This window comes from Epinephelus lanceolatus, chromosome 13 (genome assembly GCF_041903045.1).
Source record: "Epinephelus lanceolatus isolate andai-2023 chromosome 13, ASM4190304v1, whole genome shotgun sequence".
Classification (NCBI taxonomy): domain Eukaryota; kingdom Metazoa; phylum Chordata; class Actinopteri; order Perciformes; family Serranidae; genus Epinephelus; species Epinephelus lanceolatus.
In genome coordinates this window covers 2,071,225-2,084,508 of record NC_135746.1, presented here as the reverse complement: position 1 = coordinate 2,084,508, position 13,284 = coordinate 2,071,225, and the positions used below count along the sequence as shown (strand labels likewise).

General features: G+C 42.6%; 1 protein-coding gene across 4 annotated transcripts in view; it reads right to left on the bottom strand.

The window, feature by feature from the left end:
• Positions 1-13,284, bottom strand: part of ino80 (INO80 complex ATPase subunit) — a 55,205-nt gene that overhangs the window by 14,907 nt on the left and 27,014 nt on the right. For all 4 annotated transcript variants that reach the window (XM_033649156.2, XM_033649158.2, XM_033649157.2 and 1 more), the window contains exon 28: positions 3,795-3,922. In XM_033649156.2, the coding sequence (XP_033505047.1) occupies positions 3,795-3,922 (128 nt within the window). The remainder of the gene's footprint in view (positions 1-3,794; positions 3,923-13,284) is intronic.

Here is a 13,284-nt window from a genome sequence, read left to right as displayed (position 1 = left end):
GCATTTTTTAAAGCTATTTTTTAAGGGTTTTTTTGTGTTTGTTTTTTTGCCCTGAATCAACCCTTTAAAACTCGGAGCGACATCACTTTTCTTGTGCTGCTTTCAGACACCTTTTGCAAGTATTCAGCCTTTGGACCCCGAGCAAATTAGTGCAATTTTTTCCAAAACATGGGGAAAAAAGGCAATGAGCAACTTGGTAAGAAATGTCACACAAATTGCAAAAAAAATATTTGATTGATGATTCTTTTTTTTTTGTTTGTTTGTTTGTTTTTTTAAATTAGGGGAAAACTACATGTATTATTATTGTTATTATTATTATATATTTAAAATTATGTTACAGAATTATTATAATTTTTAAACTCTTTTTCCAGGTCATTTCCTCATTATTATTATTATTATTATTAATATTATTATTATCATTATTTGTTTTTGTTTTTTTTTTTACTTTTTTCCTTCTCTTTTTACAAAAGATAATTTTCTTGTTTTTAATTTTAAAAAGCCAATTTGCTCAACGATATCTCTGGTTGTGCTGCATCGATTAGATCCATTTTGTTTTACACTAACCATTATTAGTACCACAATATTATAGGAGTGCAACAATGAAATGGTGAAGCACTTAATAGATTGATGTCATGTCAGTAAACACGCACACAGATGTACAGCAGCGTCCCTGGTCAGACTATTGCATGAGCATGGACCATGACCGAAGATTGGAAAAAGCTGCAACACTATTCATCCATCTATCAAAGCTTCAAAGTTATTGACTCCAATAAACAAAACTCCACTCCCCATGATCCCTATAACACGGCTACTCATTCACAGATGACTGTTTCTTTGTATTTGAAATCACACTGTAGCAGAAATATGTAATAAAACAGTCAGTGTATCATAAATGTCTCATCATATAATCACAGTTCCATTCCAGCTTTGAGTTGCGTAATGGGTCACAGTATCCCACTTCATAAACACAAATCTGCTGCTGATTTTCTGGCTGCAATACCATCAAGTCATTGTGGGCATTCCTGCCAGCGCTGTAATCTTAGCCGCAGACTCTCAGCACAGTAAAGTGCCGTCTAAGCAGCCACAGACACACACGGAGGAGGGCAGTGACTTGGCGGTCCTGCTCCACTATCGGCTGCTGCCAGAGAGAGCCAACAATGTTATTTTTCTTCGGGCCACCCGGATCTCAGCGATCCATCACCCGACGGTGTGATGTCACCAGAAGAACCGGCAGCCGACCGGCGACGAAAACAATGACGTTAATGACATAGATTAGCATCAGCCTCTCTTTCACTGTTTCTCTCAGTCACAGTCTCATGTTCAGGAAATCAACTCCATCTGCAGAGTTTTTATCCCCGACCGATGAGAAAGATAATACGGTCCAGGAAAACTGAAGCCAGATTTAATTCATGGATCTCTTTAAGCCATTAGCAGAGGAGACGCTGTCATGGCCTCCCATTACTGTATGAGGTCACTATACTGTAAAAAAAAAAAAAAAAAAAAAAAGGCACTGTAATATTGCCTCATTAGACCTGGAGAACAAAGCTTGGTGAGAAGAACATTAACCCTGTCAGTCTCAGCGGCCTGCGTCCTGCTCACTGTTTAATGGCACTGTTACGGCATGGCTCTACTCAACTCCACTCGCTCTCTTGTGCTTTTCCATTAGTTAAAGTTGTGGGGATGCCTGGTACTTTTTTTTTGGTACCACCTCAGTTGAGGGTCCATGTGAAATGAGATGATACCAGAAGGTGGACTCGATGCACAAATAAGCTATTCTTAAATATCCCATCAATTGCACAAGTAACTCTAAATCCTTCAGCGCAGCCCTGTTCCTTGGACGATCAACAAGGTGCAGATGTTCCTCTGCATCGTGGGTAAAGAGGAAATATAATGAGGCCTGGATGGCGATGCGGCTATTACTATGCGATTTCAACTCCGCCTCCATTAGAACTGTCTGCAGTGGAAACGCAAAACAGATCTAAGGTAAAGGTACAAGTCAGCGTGAGTTATGCATGGGTTCTAGGGGTACTGTACTGCAACTTAACTATCACACTTGGTTGTAACCCCTCTTTGCATTGGTTGTGATGCTTTAGTGAATCATTTACATTCTAGTTGCCACGCCTTTACCCCTATGGAGTGAGAAAGATAGTGACTTGGTTTGATTTGAGTAAAAACTGAATAAAAGCTACTCAAAGTTAATTATATGCTCAAAGAAGTTGCAAGTTATTTTCTTCTTTTTTAATGTCGTTTTGCCTTTATTTGATAGGACAGTTTAAACTAAGAGAAATTAAAGATGGATATATAAAATTAGATAAAATGTTGGCAGAAATTAAGACCTTACAAAAATCTAAATTTAAGATTCTTTAATGACTTCATAGGACTTATATTTATAAAAACAAATTTATGTAATTATGAGACTTTTTAAGAGACCCTGATTTTGTACTTTTCTTAATGCAAACCCAAAGTCTTCATGTATAAATCTCGACCGCAACTAATAAATTCACATAAATCTTCATTTTAAAACAATCCCAGTTATTCTGAAAAAGATGATGTGCTAATAGGAGACCTCACGAAGCACATAACTGGCAGTCAGGAGAACAAAGTTTCCTGGGACCGAAAGGGTTACCGCAAAACTTAACTAGCCTACATTATCTGATCCATCTCAAGCTTTGTCACCATTGCTTTTTTTCCTAGGGCCTTTAACACCAGGCATTCCCTCTGTTTCCCAGACACGCAGGAAGACAGTCCTTAACCACCTGGGCTGGGTCCATCTGCCATCAAAAGATTTGGCTGTGGAAACAGTACTGCACCGTGTGAATGGGGAAGGAATTCCCAGTGACATCATGCCAGAGACTTTTGGCTCCATAGTGATGTTTGCAACAAATATGGAGGCAACAATAGAGCACTGCACCGAGGCTGTCGACACATGATCAACTGGCAGGATTGTTTTGCGCTGTTATTTTCCTATGGAGAGTGATGATGCAGATTTTAAGACTTATTTAACCTCCAACCTGTTCGCCCCCTGACATCAAAACAGATCACAACCAGCCAAAAATGACGTATCTGCATTGACTCTGGGCTAATCCAAACAGCTTGCAGCATTTATCCTATGCAGATACAATATTAAGAATCCCTAAAAATCACTCTGGCATTTCTCATTTCTGGCTTCGTGTTGATCCTTCCTCATTTGGTCCCATCTTTTCTGCTCCTCTGCCTCCTCAAACTACCTTTGTCTTCTGCACAGTTTCTTTTCTTTCTAACCCCAAGGCCCCTTGCCACTCCCATCTCCCATCTCCCCCTCTCCCCTCCACCTCATCTTTTTCCTCACCCCTTCCAGTCATCCCTCCCATCTGGCTGCGTCCCCTGCAGATGAGACCCCGCTAATTAGCCCTGACCTGTTAATTAGCCGTCTAATGAGTGCACTAACGAGGGACAGGCAGGCTGATTAGAGGTACTGGAGCTCAATACCTCACTGGCAGAAGCAGACCAGTTAAACAACTGGCTTAGAACAACACAGATATATGCAAATGACACATTAAAGGTATGTTTCCAGTGAACAACATTACAAACAGTAATTCTGTGTAGTTGGTTCATGTGTGTGTGTGTGTGTGTGTGTGTGTGAATGTGTTACACTGTTGACTCTTGTGTAACGCTTCTAAAGTCTCCATTTATGGCACTACTGAAACATTATTTCCTAATCAATCATTAATATCAGTAGAGTTTGAGAGTCCAGTGTTTATGTGTGTGTGTGTGTGTGTGTGTGTGTGTCTGTGTGTGTGTGTGTGTGTGTGTACCTCCAGCAGGTCTATCATGCGGGTCATCTGAGAGTAGATGAGGACTCTGTGTCCCTGGGCCTTTAGCCGACTCAACAGGATATCCAAGGTGTGGAGCTTGCCACTTTCAGTGATCAGGCTCTCCTTATCTGAAAGACGAGGACACAGAGAGGTGAAAACCCAAACTACCTGGATAGTGAGAGACTGATGAGACTCATTTTACATACTCGGAATATCCAGCACAAACATTTCATTCTGCCCTCTAGCTGACACTGTGCAAGAGGCGGGGTACACGGCCAATTTAGAGTCACCAGTTAATCTAACCTGCATGTCTTTGGACTGTGAGAGGAAGTCAGAGTACCTGGAGAAAACCGACTCATTTTACATACTAATATTCAGCACAAAAATGTAATTATGCCCTCTAGGGGGGTGTGATGGTATTAGGGTATACCATATCTGGAAATTTAGAAATACAGCATGATTTTCAATATCTTCAAAAACACAGGTGGTCCTCTTTCTTTTAATCTTTCTGTGTAGTACACAGCACATGCCACCAAAGGTCTGTCTTTGGTCTCTACCAGTGGAACCAGGGTCTACTGAACGGGCTGTATACCCTGGTGAGATGTTAGGAAGGTATGGTGGTATGGAAAATTTGATACTGCCCAAGCCTGCTGAGGTTGTATTCAGATATATGAGCTTTCACAATATGCATGTTTAGAATATTAAAGAGGACATATTATGCTTTTTCCCCCAGGTTCATATACTTGTAGTTTGGGTTTCAACTAGAACATGTTTACATACACCTGTATTCACTCTCTGTGGGAGAAAGCTCAGTTTTAGTGCCTGTGTCATTAAGGCCCCCTCCAAAAAACCCTAGTCTGCTCTGATTGGTCAGCATTTGCGGGTCTTCCATATCTCTCTGCACCATCATTGCAGGTGGGAATGAAGAATAGCGGCAATTCTTACTGTGAAAAATCACCAATAAAAGCTTCTAAACACAGCCAGACATGTTTCAGCAGGAATATGATCCAAATTCAGTGAGACGTTAACAACATCGGCAACCAAGATTCATGTTTCCCCGACTTTAGCAAGTAGCTACATGTATGTTAGCTGTGCACTGACTGTAATGGAGAATAGCGAGACTTGATGAGTGGGAAAAATCAAATATAAAAGCTTCTAAACACAACTGCATGTGTTCCAGCAGAAATCTACAACATCAGCAACCAAGTCTACATGTTAGCATGTAGCTATACTATATACACAAATATGGCAAAGCATAATAAGTTCCCTTTAACAACACCTGAAAAACACCTACTGTACATACCTCCTATCATTTACCAGAATGAACTTCCTCATGTACAGAAATCAACGCTCAATGCTTGTCATGTCTTTTCCCCGATTGCAAATATTTACTGTGTTAACATAATATCTTAATGTGACACATCTGCTCACTGGCAGAACACAGAGAGGAAGCCCGATCAATTCAGAGGTTATTAACTCTTCCCTAATCAATACAAGTCTTCGATAAGACTGTATTCTGGAGGATAAAGACCCTTTCACCAGAGCGGATCAGCCTGGGGATCAATCCTCCTAAATCTGTCCCTGATCTGGTGATTGTTTAAATAAAGCATGTGCCCTTATTGACTGACTGCTGATGAGAGCAGAGACAGTGGGGCACAGAATGAACCAGAGAGAAAGAGAGAACATGAAATTGTGAGAAGAGTGATTTACACTCTGTTTCACACAATGGCACAAAAAGACGAACAAATAGGCCCAGCAGTTGGTCTTGGTCATGTTCCTGCCAACATGTCAGGTGTTCTCCGGCCCTCAAAAGACCACGGAGAGCAAATGGGGAGCAATCTGACCCTGGGTCTGCTGTTGAAGTGGTTCCCTCCGTGTCCAGCTGATGAGGAATTAACGTCATCTGGCACAATGGCAGAATGAGAGGAGGGACGGGGCCGCCATCGACCCGGTGACAGGCACACTATGGTGTTTGACCGAGGGGTCGTGACCCTGAGCGGGGAGAACCTAAGGCCAGGTCCAGGGTCGGGTGACAGGGTCGGGCCGGGGTTACAAGAGAGTCCCTGTGGAAGAGTCGGACTTGGCTGCATCACTCGAGTTGGACACTTGTTCCCAAGCCCTTTTGTACAGTGAAAACCTGGGCTTATAAATATTTCCCAGTCTTATTTCCTTGCTTTGTCAACGTAATGTAACCAACTGCGTTAAAGTCACGTTCCATAAATCCAAAACACAAGGTCGGAAGATTTAAACTGAGGCTGTGATAATACATGCATACGACAACTTCCTGCCACAATATCTGTAAAACCCAGATATGAAATCATTGCTTAAAGACAATCACATGTGCTAAAGTATGCTTGTTGATCCAACAAGACTCACAAACTGGATCTTTCTTTACTTTCTAACCAGCAGCTTTCTATGCTAATGTGTACTCAGGCTGAACCCTGACCCGTGACCCTTTAGTACTGCCCCTCCAAAAAAAGGTCAGGGCCTGTAGAGGTGTTAAAGAGGAACTAATAGAACAGATGAACAAGAGAAACACTCTGGGGAGGTATTGGAGAGCACACCTACAGGTCACTGTGGAGTGGTGTCAACCTGTCAAATACGTTCAGCCCTGGTCACACAGTCCCACAGTGTTGACGAGATGAGTTCTGAAGCCACATGTGTTTTCATTTTAAAACAAAAATGATCTCTGTACACACAAGCTTTTTAGCACCATTACAGAAATAATCTCCATCCATATTAAAACACCGAGACCTGAACTCTTGTTTAAAAACAACAATTAAGTCCCATTGTCCTCAAACAAGACGATAACAAAGCCCCAATATCTTCAAGAGTACTTTCTAATTAACAGCGTCTTAGCTTGTTACTGTTGCTAAAATTGGTCACGCGTTGTCATATCAAACTACAAACATTATTAATCATATGTGAATAAGTTTCAACCATAACATGTGATCAGGTTTTGGACCTTGTCCACTTTTGTGTCAGGATCGGCTGCAGACTGACTTGGCAGAGATGGCTGCCATCTTGTTTTTACATGGATTAGTGTATTGTGCTCTTATTACCACGAGATGGCACAAAAAAGTGTCCACAGACGAGGACAACAGGTCTGAGTTAAGTAGAATGAAGTATCAGGTCCAGTAAACCCAAAATGTGATGTCATCATAGGAGGACGTCACATGACCATTTGCATACACTTGGCAGTTGCATGCCGGTACATATAGGGCTGCAACTAATGATTAGTTTCATTAGTGACTAATCTGCCAATTATTTTCACGATTAATTAATTGTTTTGTGTAAGAAATTTCAAAAATTGTGGAAAATGCTTTTAACAATTTCCCAGAACCCTAAGTGAAATATTAAATTTGCTTCTATTGTCCAACTAAATGCCCCAAACCTAAAGACTCTTCATTTACCATCGAAAAGCGGGAAATTCTCACATTTAAGAAGCTCAAACCAACAAAACACGTGATGTATGACACTGTCAAGGCAGCAGAAAACAGATTGGGAGTCTTTACAAAGCAAATCAGCAGCATATCGAGAGCATTATCCATCGATGGAGGAAGCCACATCAATGGGAAAGGAGGAACGTTACTGACACAAGACGGATGAAACCACAAATGGTGTGTAGATCTAGCTACAATATTTTGGCTTGAGGCCTCCAGGAAGTGTGCCAGACTTTGAGGCCACTTTGACATCATTCTCGGAACCCATGGGCTGTATTCGGCGTCTGACTTCTGGCAGACGGCGATACAGCCTCTGGGGGCAGACCCCTGATTTTTTGGTATTCCGGTTTGATTTGGGCGGAGGAGGCGAATTTCTGTTTCTGACTTCCGTTTATATATAAGTAAATATGCTGAACCATTGCGATGGATTCAGAGTTTGCAGTGACGCCAATTATGTTCCGCCTCATTAGTTCACTGCACGGAGCGTTTAACCTGGCAACAACTGCAGCCGATTGGTCAATATCATGCGGACTACAAACAGCCTACAACCAGAAACCAGGGCTCTTCCGCTCTTCTTCCAGAGGCAAGATCTCCGGGGTTTGCCTACAGACTCTACATTCACTGAATGTAGAGTCTGTATATGGAGACTACTTTGACATTGGAGCAAAACCATATAACACCAACTTCCGGGCCTGTCACATGATGCCACTGGGCCCAGAAAGACTTTTGTCCATGGACTTACATTGTGAAAGAGAAGAAATGACTCTTGTTACTACCGGGATTTGATCCACTTGGTCCAATGACATTTTGAAAGTCTAGAAGAGCTGCACCAATAAATCATTTTATCCCCATTCAAGGTAGCGGAGGGCTTAACTGGAAGTCTCTAGTCCGTCTGCTCTATGGGCCCAATGACAAAATGTTTTTGGCTTTACGCCCACTGAGCAACTTTCACAGGAATGAACAGGACTACCTCCAACACTGTATCCACTTCTCTTTATACATCCATGGTCGTGACTGATAAGGCCCAAACAGGAGGTGAATGTGGGTGTCTGCACCATCACTGTCAGAAGTCTCCATCTCCACTGGTCCAGACTAAAACGCAATCCTGGTGTTTTCTAACTGAAACATGATCAGCAGCACTTTCTAGGGTCTCTGATTTGTGGTTTCCAAAATGCCAGAGTAGTGTTGACGCTAGGCGTAAACGTAGCAGTCGTTGTGGGTTTAAAACATCTTCGTGTGGATGTAGCCTGAATCAAACTTATATTTATGTCTTTCATTTAACTTGTTTTTGGTTGTCCTCCAGACAGCTGGTGTATTGCAGGCAATGTATTTAAGCATTTCACTATTGTTTTCATTCCTGGTCACAATCTCAGAGTGAATAAAAATAACTGACATGAATCGGTCTAAAATTGTGAAACTCAGAGATGGAGAAAGAGATGTAAAAAAGAACATAGGGGGACAATAAAAGATACTCATAATACACTAATAGCAAGAGACAATAAACTAAATCTGAAGCAGATCCAACTTAACTATAGATTTATTGTAAGGTAGGCAGTCGTTACGCATTTCTGTGGTTCAATTCAGTATGTACCAAGAGACCACGGCACCGCAATCCCTGAGATACACAAACACTGTATCCTGCCATCAAAGGCCTATAATTGGCCTTGGCGTCAAGAAAGTGGATGAATTGAAAAGTAAAAGGAAGCGAGCGTGAGACCCGCAGACGATTAGACATGTGCGGAAAAAAGAAAAAGGCCCAGACAGAGAGGGACAGACGGAGAGTGAAGGGGGTCTGTGGTGGCTCCGGCTACAGCGAGGCGGTATTAGCACGGTGGCGGCAGCGGTGATGTCGTGGTTAAGATCAGACGTGGGCCTCCTCACCGCAGGTGCCAGTCTAACCAGGGCCGCTGCTCAGTCAAGGGCACCGACCAAGAGCCGCGGGCCACACTGCCAACCACCCAGACACAAACCACCACTTGGCAAAGATGCAAATGCTCATATAAGGCAATATTGCTCAACCCCTGCCACCAATCTGTTTCTGTTTAGCAGATTATATTTAAGCCTCCAGACTCCGATGTCATGTTTGAAGATGGGTTAAAGCCCCTATCTGAGGATTTCTGTGGCCAAACAGGACTGAACGTTGTATGTGTTTAATCTAATTCTTGAAGGGCATAAACTGTAAATCTGAAAATCCCATTTTAAGCAGTTGGATACTATTATTTCTGTATGAAGAGACATGTCAGTCAGAGTAATCCTTTTGTTTATGCCTGGATTAGGAAGGAGAACATTAACAGGAGAGCTGCTCTTCTCCTTAAGCAGGCCACCTCCTGATATTTGACTACACTGATGATATTGCCGACATTTTAATCTTTGTGCACTCACTGAGCGAACCATATGATCACTGACATATTTGAAACTCTGTGGCATTCAAACGACTGGTACAAAAAGATGCTCCATAATCAAAAGGAAGCAGGGAAACAGATGTCCAAGAGAAACGACGAGACTGTTAGAAAAATATCCCACCCCTGCAACTCTCCAAACTCCCCAAAGCCCAGCGATGTGGCTTACAGACAGAGAGAGGTGGCCGAGTTCAAAACATTTAGTGCTGCATACAGAAAATCCCTTTTTCTAAATATCGCTGCCATAGCCTACAAAGCCAAGCCAAGAAAATGAATAATTGCGATTTCGGGAGGGCTTTGGTGGCCTCACTCATTCCAACATAACACTTATGGCTTACATTATAAGCTACGTGTGGCTACAGTGAAATGCATGACCATTGGTCATAAATGTGAGCAAACTGGATGTAGTAACCGTGCGTGTAGCATGAATTATGGAGAGCTTAGAAGGCTTAAAATGGATTTGTCTATACATCTGACTCGTGTGGTGCTCAGGGACAAAGCAAAAACACATATTTCTCCTCTTACCTGTAGTGCTATTTATCACTCTAGATTGTTTTGGTGTGGGTTGCAGAGTGTCGGAGATATCGGTTGTGGAGATGTCTGTCTTCTCTCAAATGTAATGGAACGAGATGGCACTCCTTTGTGGAGCTCAGAGCGCCAAGAAATACATTTAAAAAACTCAACAGCAATGTCTCTTTCCAGAAATCATGACCCGGTTACTCAAGATGATCCACAGACCTTGTTGTGAGCAGTTTCAACAGTTACATGGACAATAATTCTTTAATCCAATTCCAACGAGAGACTCCAACTGAACCGTTTACATGAACATTAAATAAAGTGATCTGATAAGATGTGTGTTTACATTCCCCGAATCATTAATCAGAATATACATTTTGCTGCCCACTGTGAAGTGTCTAATCTGCTGGAAATATAAGAAGAAGCTTCGTTTCCAACCTAAGTGAAAACATAAAGCATAGAAGGAGAAGTGGTTCAACCATTTAATACAATTCAGTAGTAGGTAGTGCAGGTGTACACCCAGGTTTTCTGTAGCTACAAATTACAGATGTCCCCTCAACATGTCACATGCAGACTTTCGGCAGACGTCACAATTTAGCGACACTCCCTAAATGTCTCATATGCAGCTACTGCTACTGCAAAGATAGACAGTTGTCAGGTCCAGTGTCTCCACACTGCAGCCTTTGACAACAACATTACATAAGACCACTGCTTCAAAATCAAAGAGCACTCACATACGAGTGTAGCACCAGTAGAGCTCTAAATAATTTTTGAATTTATAAACAATTCTGCTAAAATCAGCAGCAGGTAGAAACAGTTGCGGCAGCATGTCATGTGCGGCTCATGCACCCCCTACATCACCTAATGCTACTTCCATATAGTGCAACAAATGCAGGTAAGCAAGTAAAATTTATTTATAAAGCGCTTTTCTCAGACATAGGTCACAAAGTGCTTCACAAGGGCAATATACAACAAGACAGAAATCATAGAGACAAAGTGACTATGTGAGCCACGCCGTGAAAAGTGCACAACTAGCATAACTATTTTCACACACACAAAAGAAAAAGAAGAATTTAACCTACACAAAAACAACACACAAAATTTGAAAAAGCACAGTAAATAGAGATGATGGAATTATGTGCAGAACGAATATATTTAAGCCAACCAGTGAGAAACAATCAGCTTAAGGGTTTACATGGCTATTAGGTACGCATATTTTCCTGTTGAATGAATATCATAATATTATATGTTAATAAAGGTTTACACCATTTTCAAACTAATTGAAAATTCCTTCCGCTTGGGCCAGTCTCATGCGACTGAGGTGACTACGTTAGGTATTTCTATTCTGACTGGGCTATTATTCTGATTATTAGTGGAATATTATGGTCCATGTAAATGCACCTAATTTCATGTGGGAACTATTTTCTTTCTACCAAACTACACCCGCCAACTGTATCACCGCTCAGAGGGAAGTGTGAATCTACTGCTAGGCTGAGCTAGCTAATATCACAGCTCAGCTGAGGATGCATTTAATGTTTACGTCTCCTGCTGTCATAAGCACGAGCCTCTCATCCATGAGAAGATGGGTGAAGTACGGCAGAAAAAAAATAAGTTCCTGCATGAAACTGCTCACAACAAGGTCTGTGGATCATCTTGAGTAACCGGGTCATGATTTCTGGAAAGAGACATTGATGTTGAGTTTTTCAAATGTATTTTTTGGCACTTGGAGCACCACAAGCTGAGTGCCATTATATTGGAGAGAAGGCAGACATCTCTACAGCCGAGAACTCCAACAGTCGACAACTCATACCAAAATAATCTAGACTGATAAACAACACTACAGGTCAGAGGGAAAATATGTATGTTTTTATTTGGAGTGAACTATCCCTTTAAACGACTCCACTGTTTGTCCCATACCAGCCCCAAGTAGTCCTTCTGTGTAGATGACCACCACCCGGTGCACAGGGCCCATAGCTGCCCAGACACCCACAGTGCAGGACTCTTGGTGGGTGAGGTCTTGAACACTTCTCAACTGAGGAAAAATGTGTGGGTGGAGAACCATCTAGTTCCATTATATACGAGAGAGGGCACCAAAACAATCTAGATTGATCAATTGCACTACAGGTAAGAGGAAAAATATGTATTTATGATTTAGGGGTGAACGGTCCCTTTAAATGACTTCATGATTCAGTCATATCATATATAGCTGATGGCAAAACAAAAGGACCTTCACACAAAAACCAAACAGGCATGATAAATCAGTTTCTGAATTTGAGTAACAAAAAAAAAATTCTGATTAAAATGCACTGAGATGGACACAAAACAACTTTCTAATCGTGGACTGACAAGGACAAGGACTGCGCTCAGACCACACCCCAAAACACAAGCAAATCCCATGTGGTGTCACACCACTCTGCTGTTGCTATGGATACACATATCAAGCTTCACCACCTGCCCTGCCCCCCTTTCATAGCACCCCCCCCCCCCCTCCTCCGCCACTCGCCTAAATCCAATCCAGTCTAACAGCGGTATTCAGCCGGCCAGCCCTCCCCATCTCCTCCTCTCCTTACCTCCTGCTGGCAGATTAAGCTACACTCCCATGTCCCTCCTCTCTCCCCCTTCTCCACCACATCCACTGCGCCCTCCAGCTCCCTCTCCATCCATCCCTCCTCCCTTACACACCCTCTCTCTCCCTCCCCCTACTGTCTGTCCCCCGACAGTGTAATCCAATCCCTGTAGGGCCAGAGCCAGGGGCCTGACACGGTCCTGACCCAATTAGAGGCCTGCTGCCAGCTAATTAACCCCGGCCCAGCCCTGGTGCCTGGCGCCTGATACTCCCAAACCAACTACGGCGCTAATTTCATTAATACGCCACTACAGTCTTCTGTCCTGTCCTGTCCCCTCTGCTGCCGCCGCTGCTGTTGCCAAAAGCCAAGAGCGGAGCCGCCCTAACCGGGGAGGGAAGCGGGCCAGATGCTAAAATGAAGAGACGGACAGCAGCGAGATTGCAGAATGTTAAAGAAAAAAAAAAAAAAAAAAAAGAGCTGATGAAAGAAGATAGATGGGTGGTTATGTGAGAAAGAGAGACAGATGGGGGGCCACAGAGCAGGTCGAATCAACGATCGAAAGCCC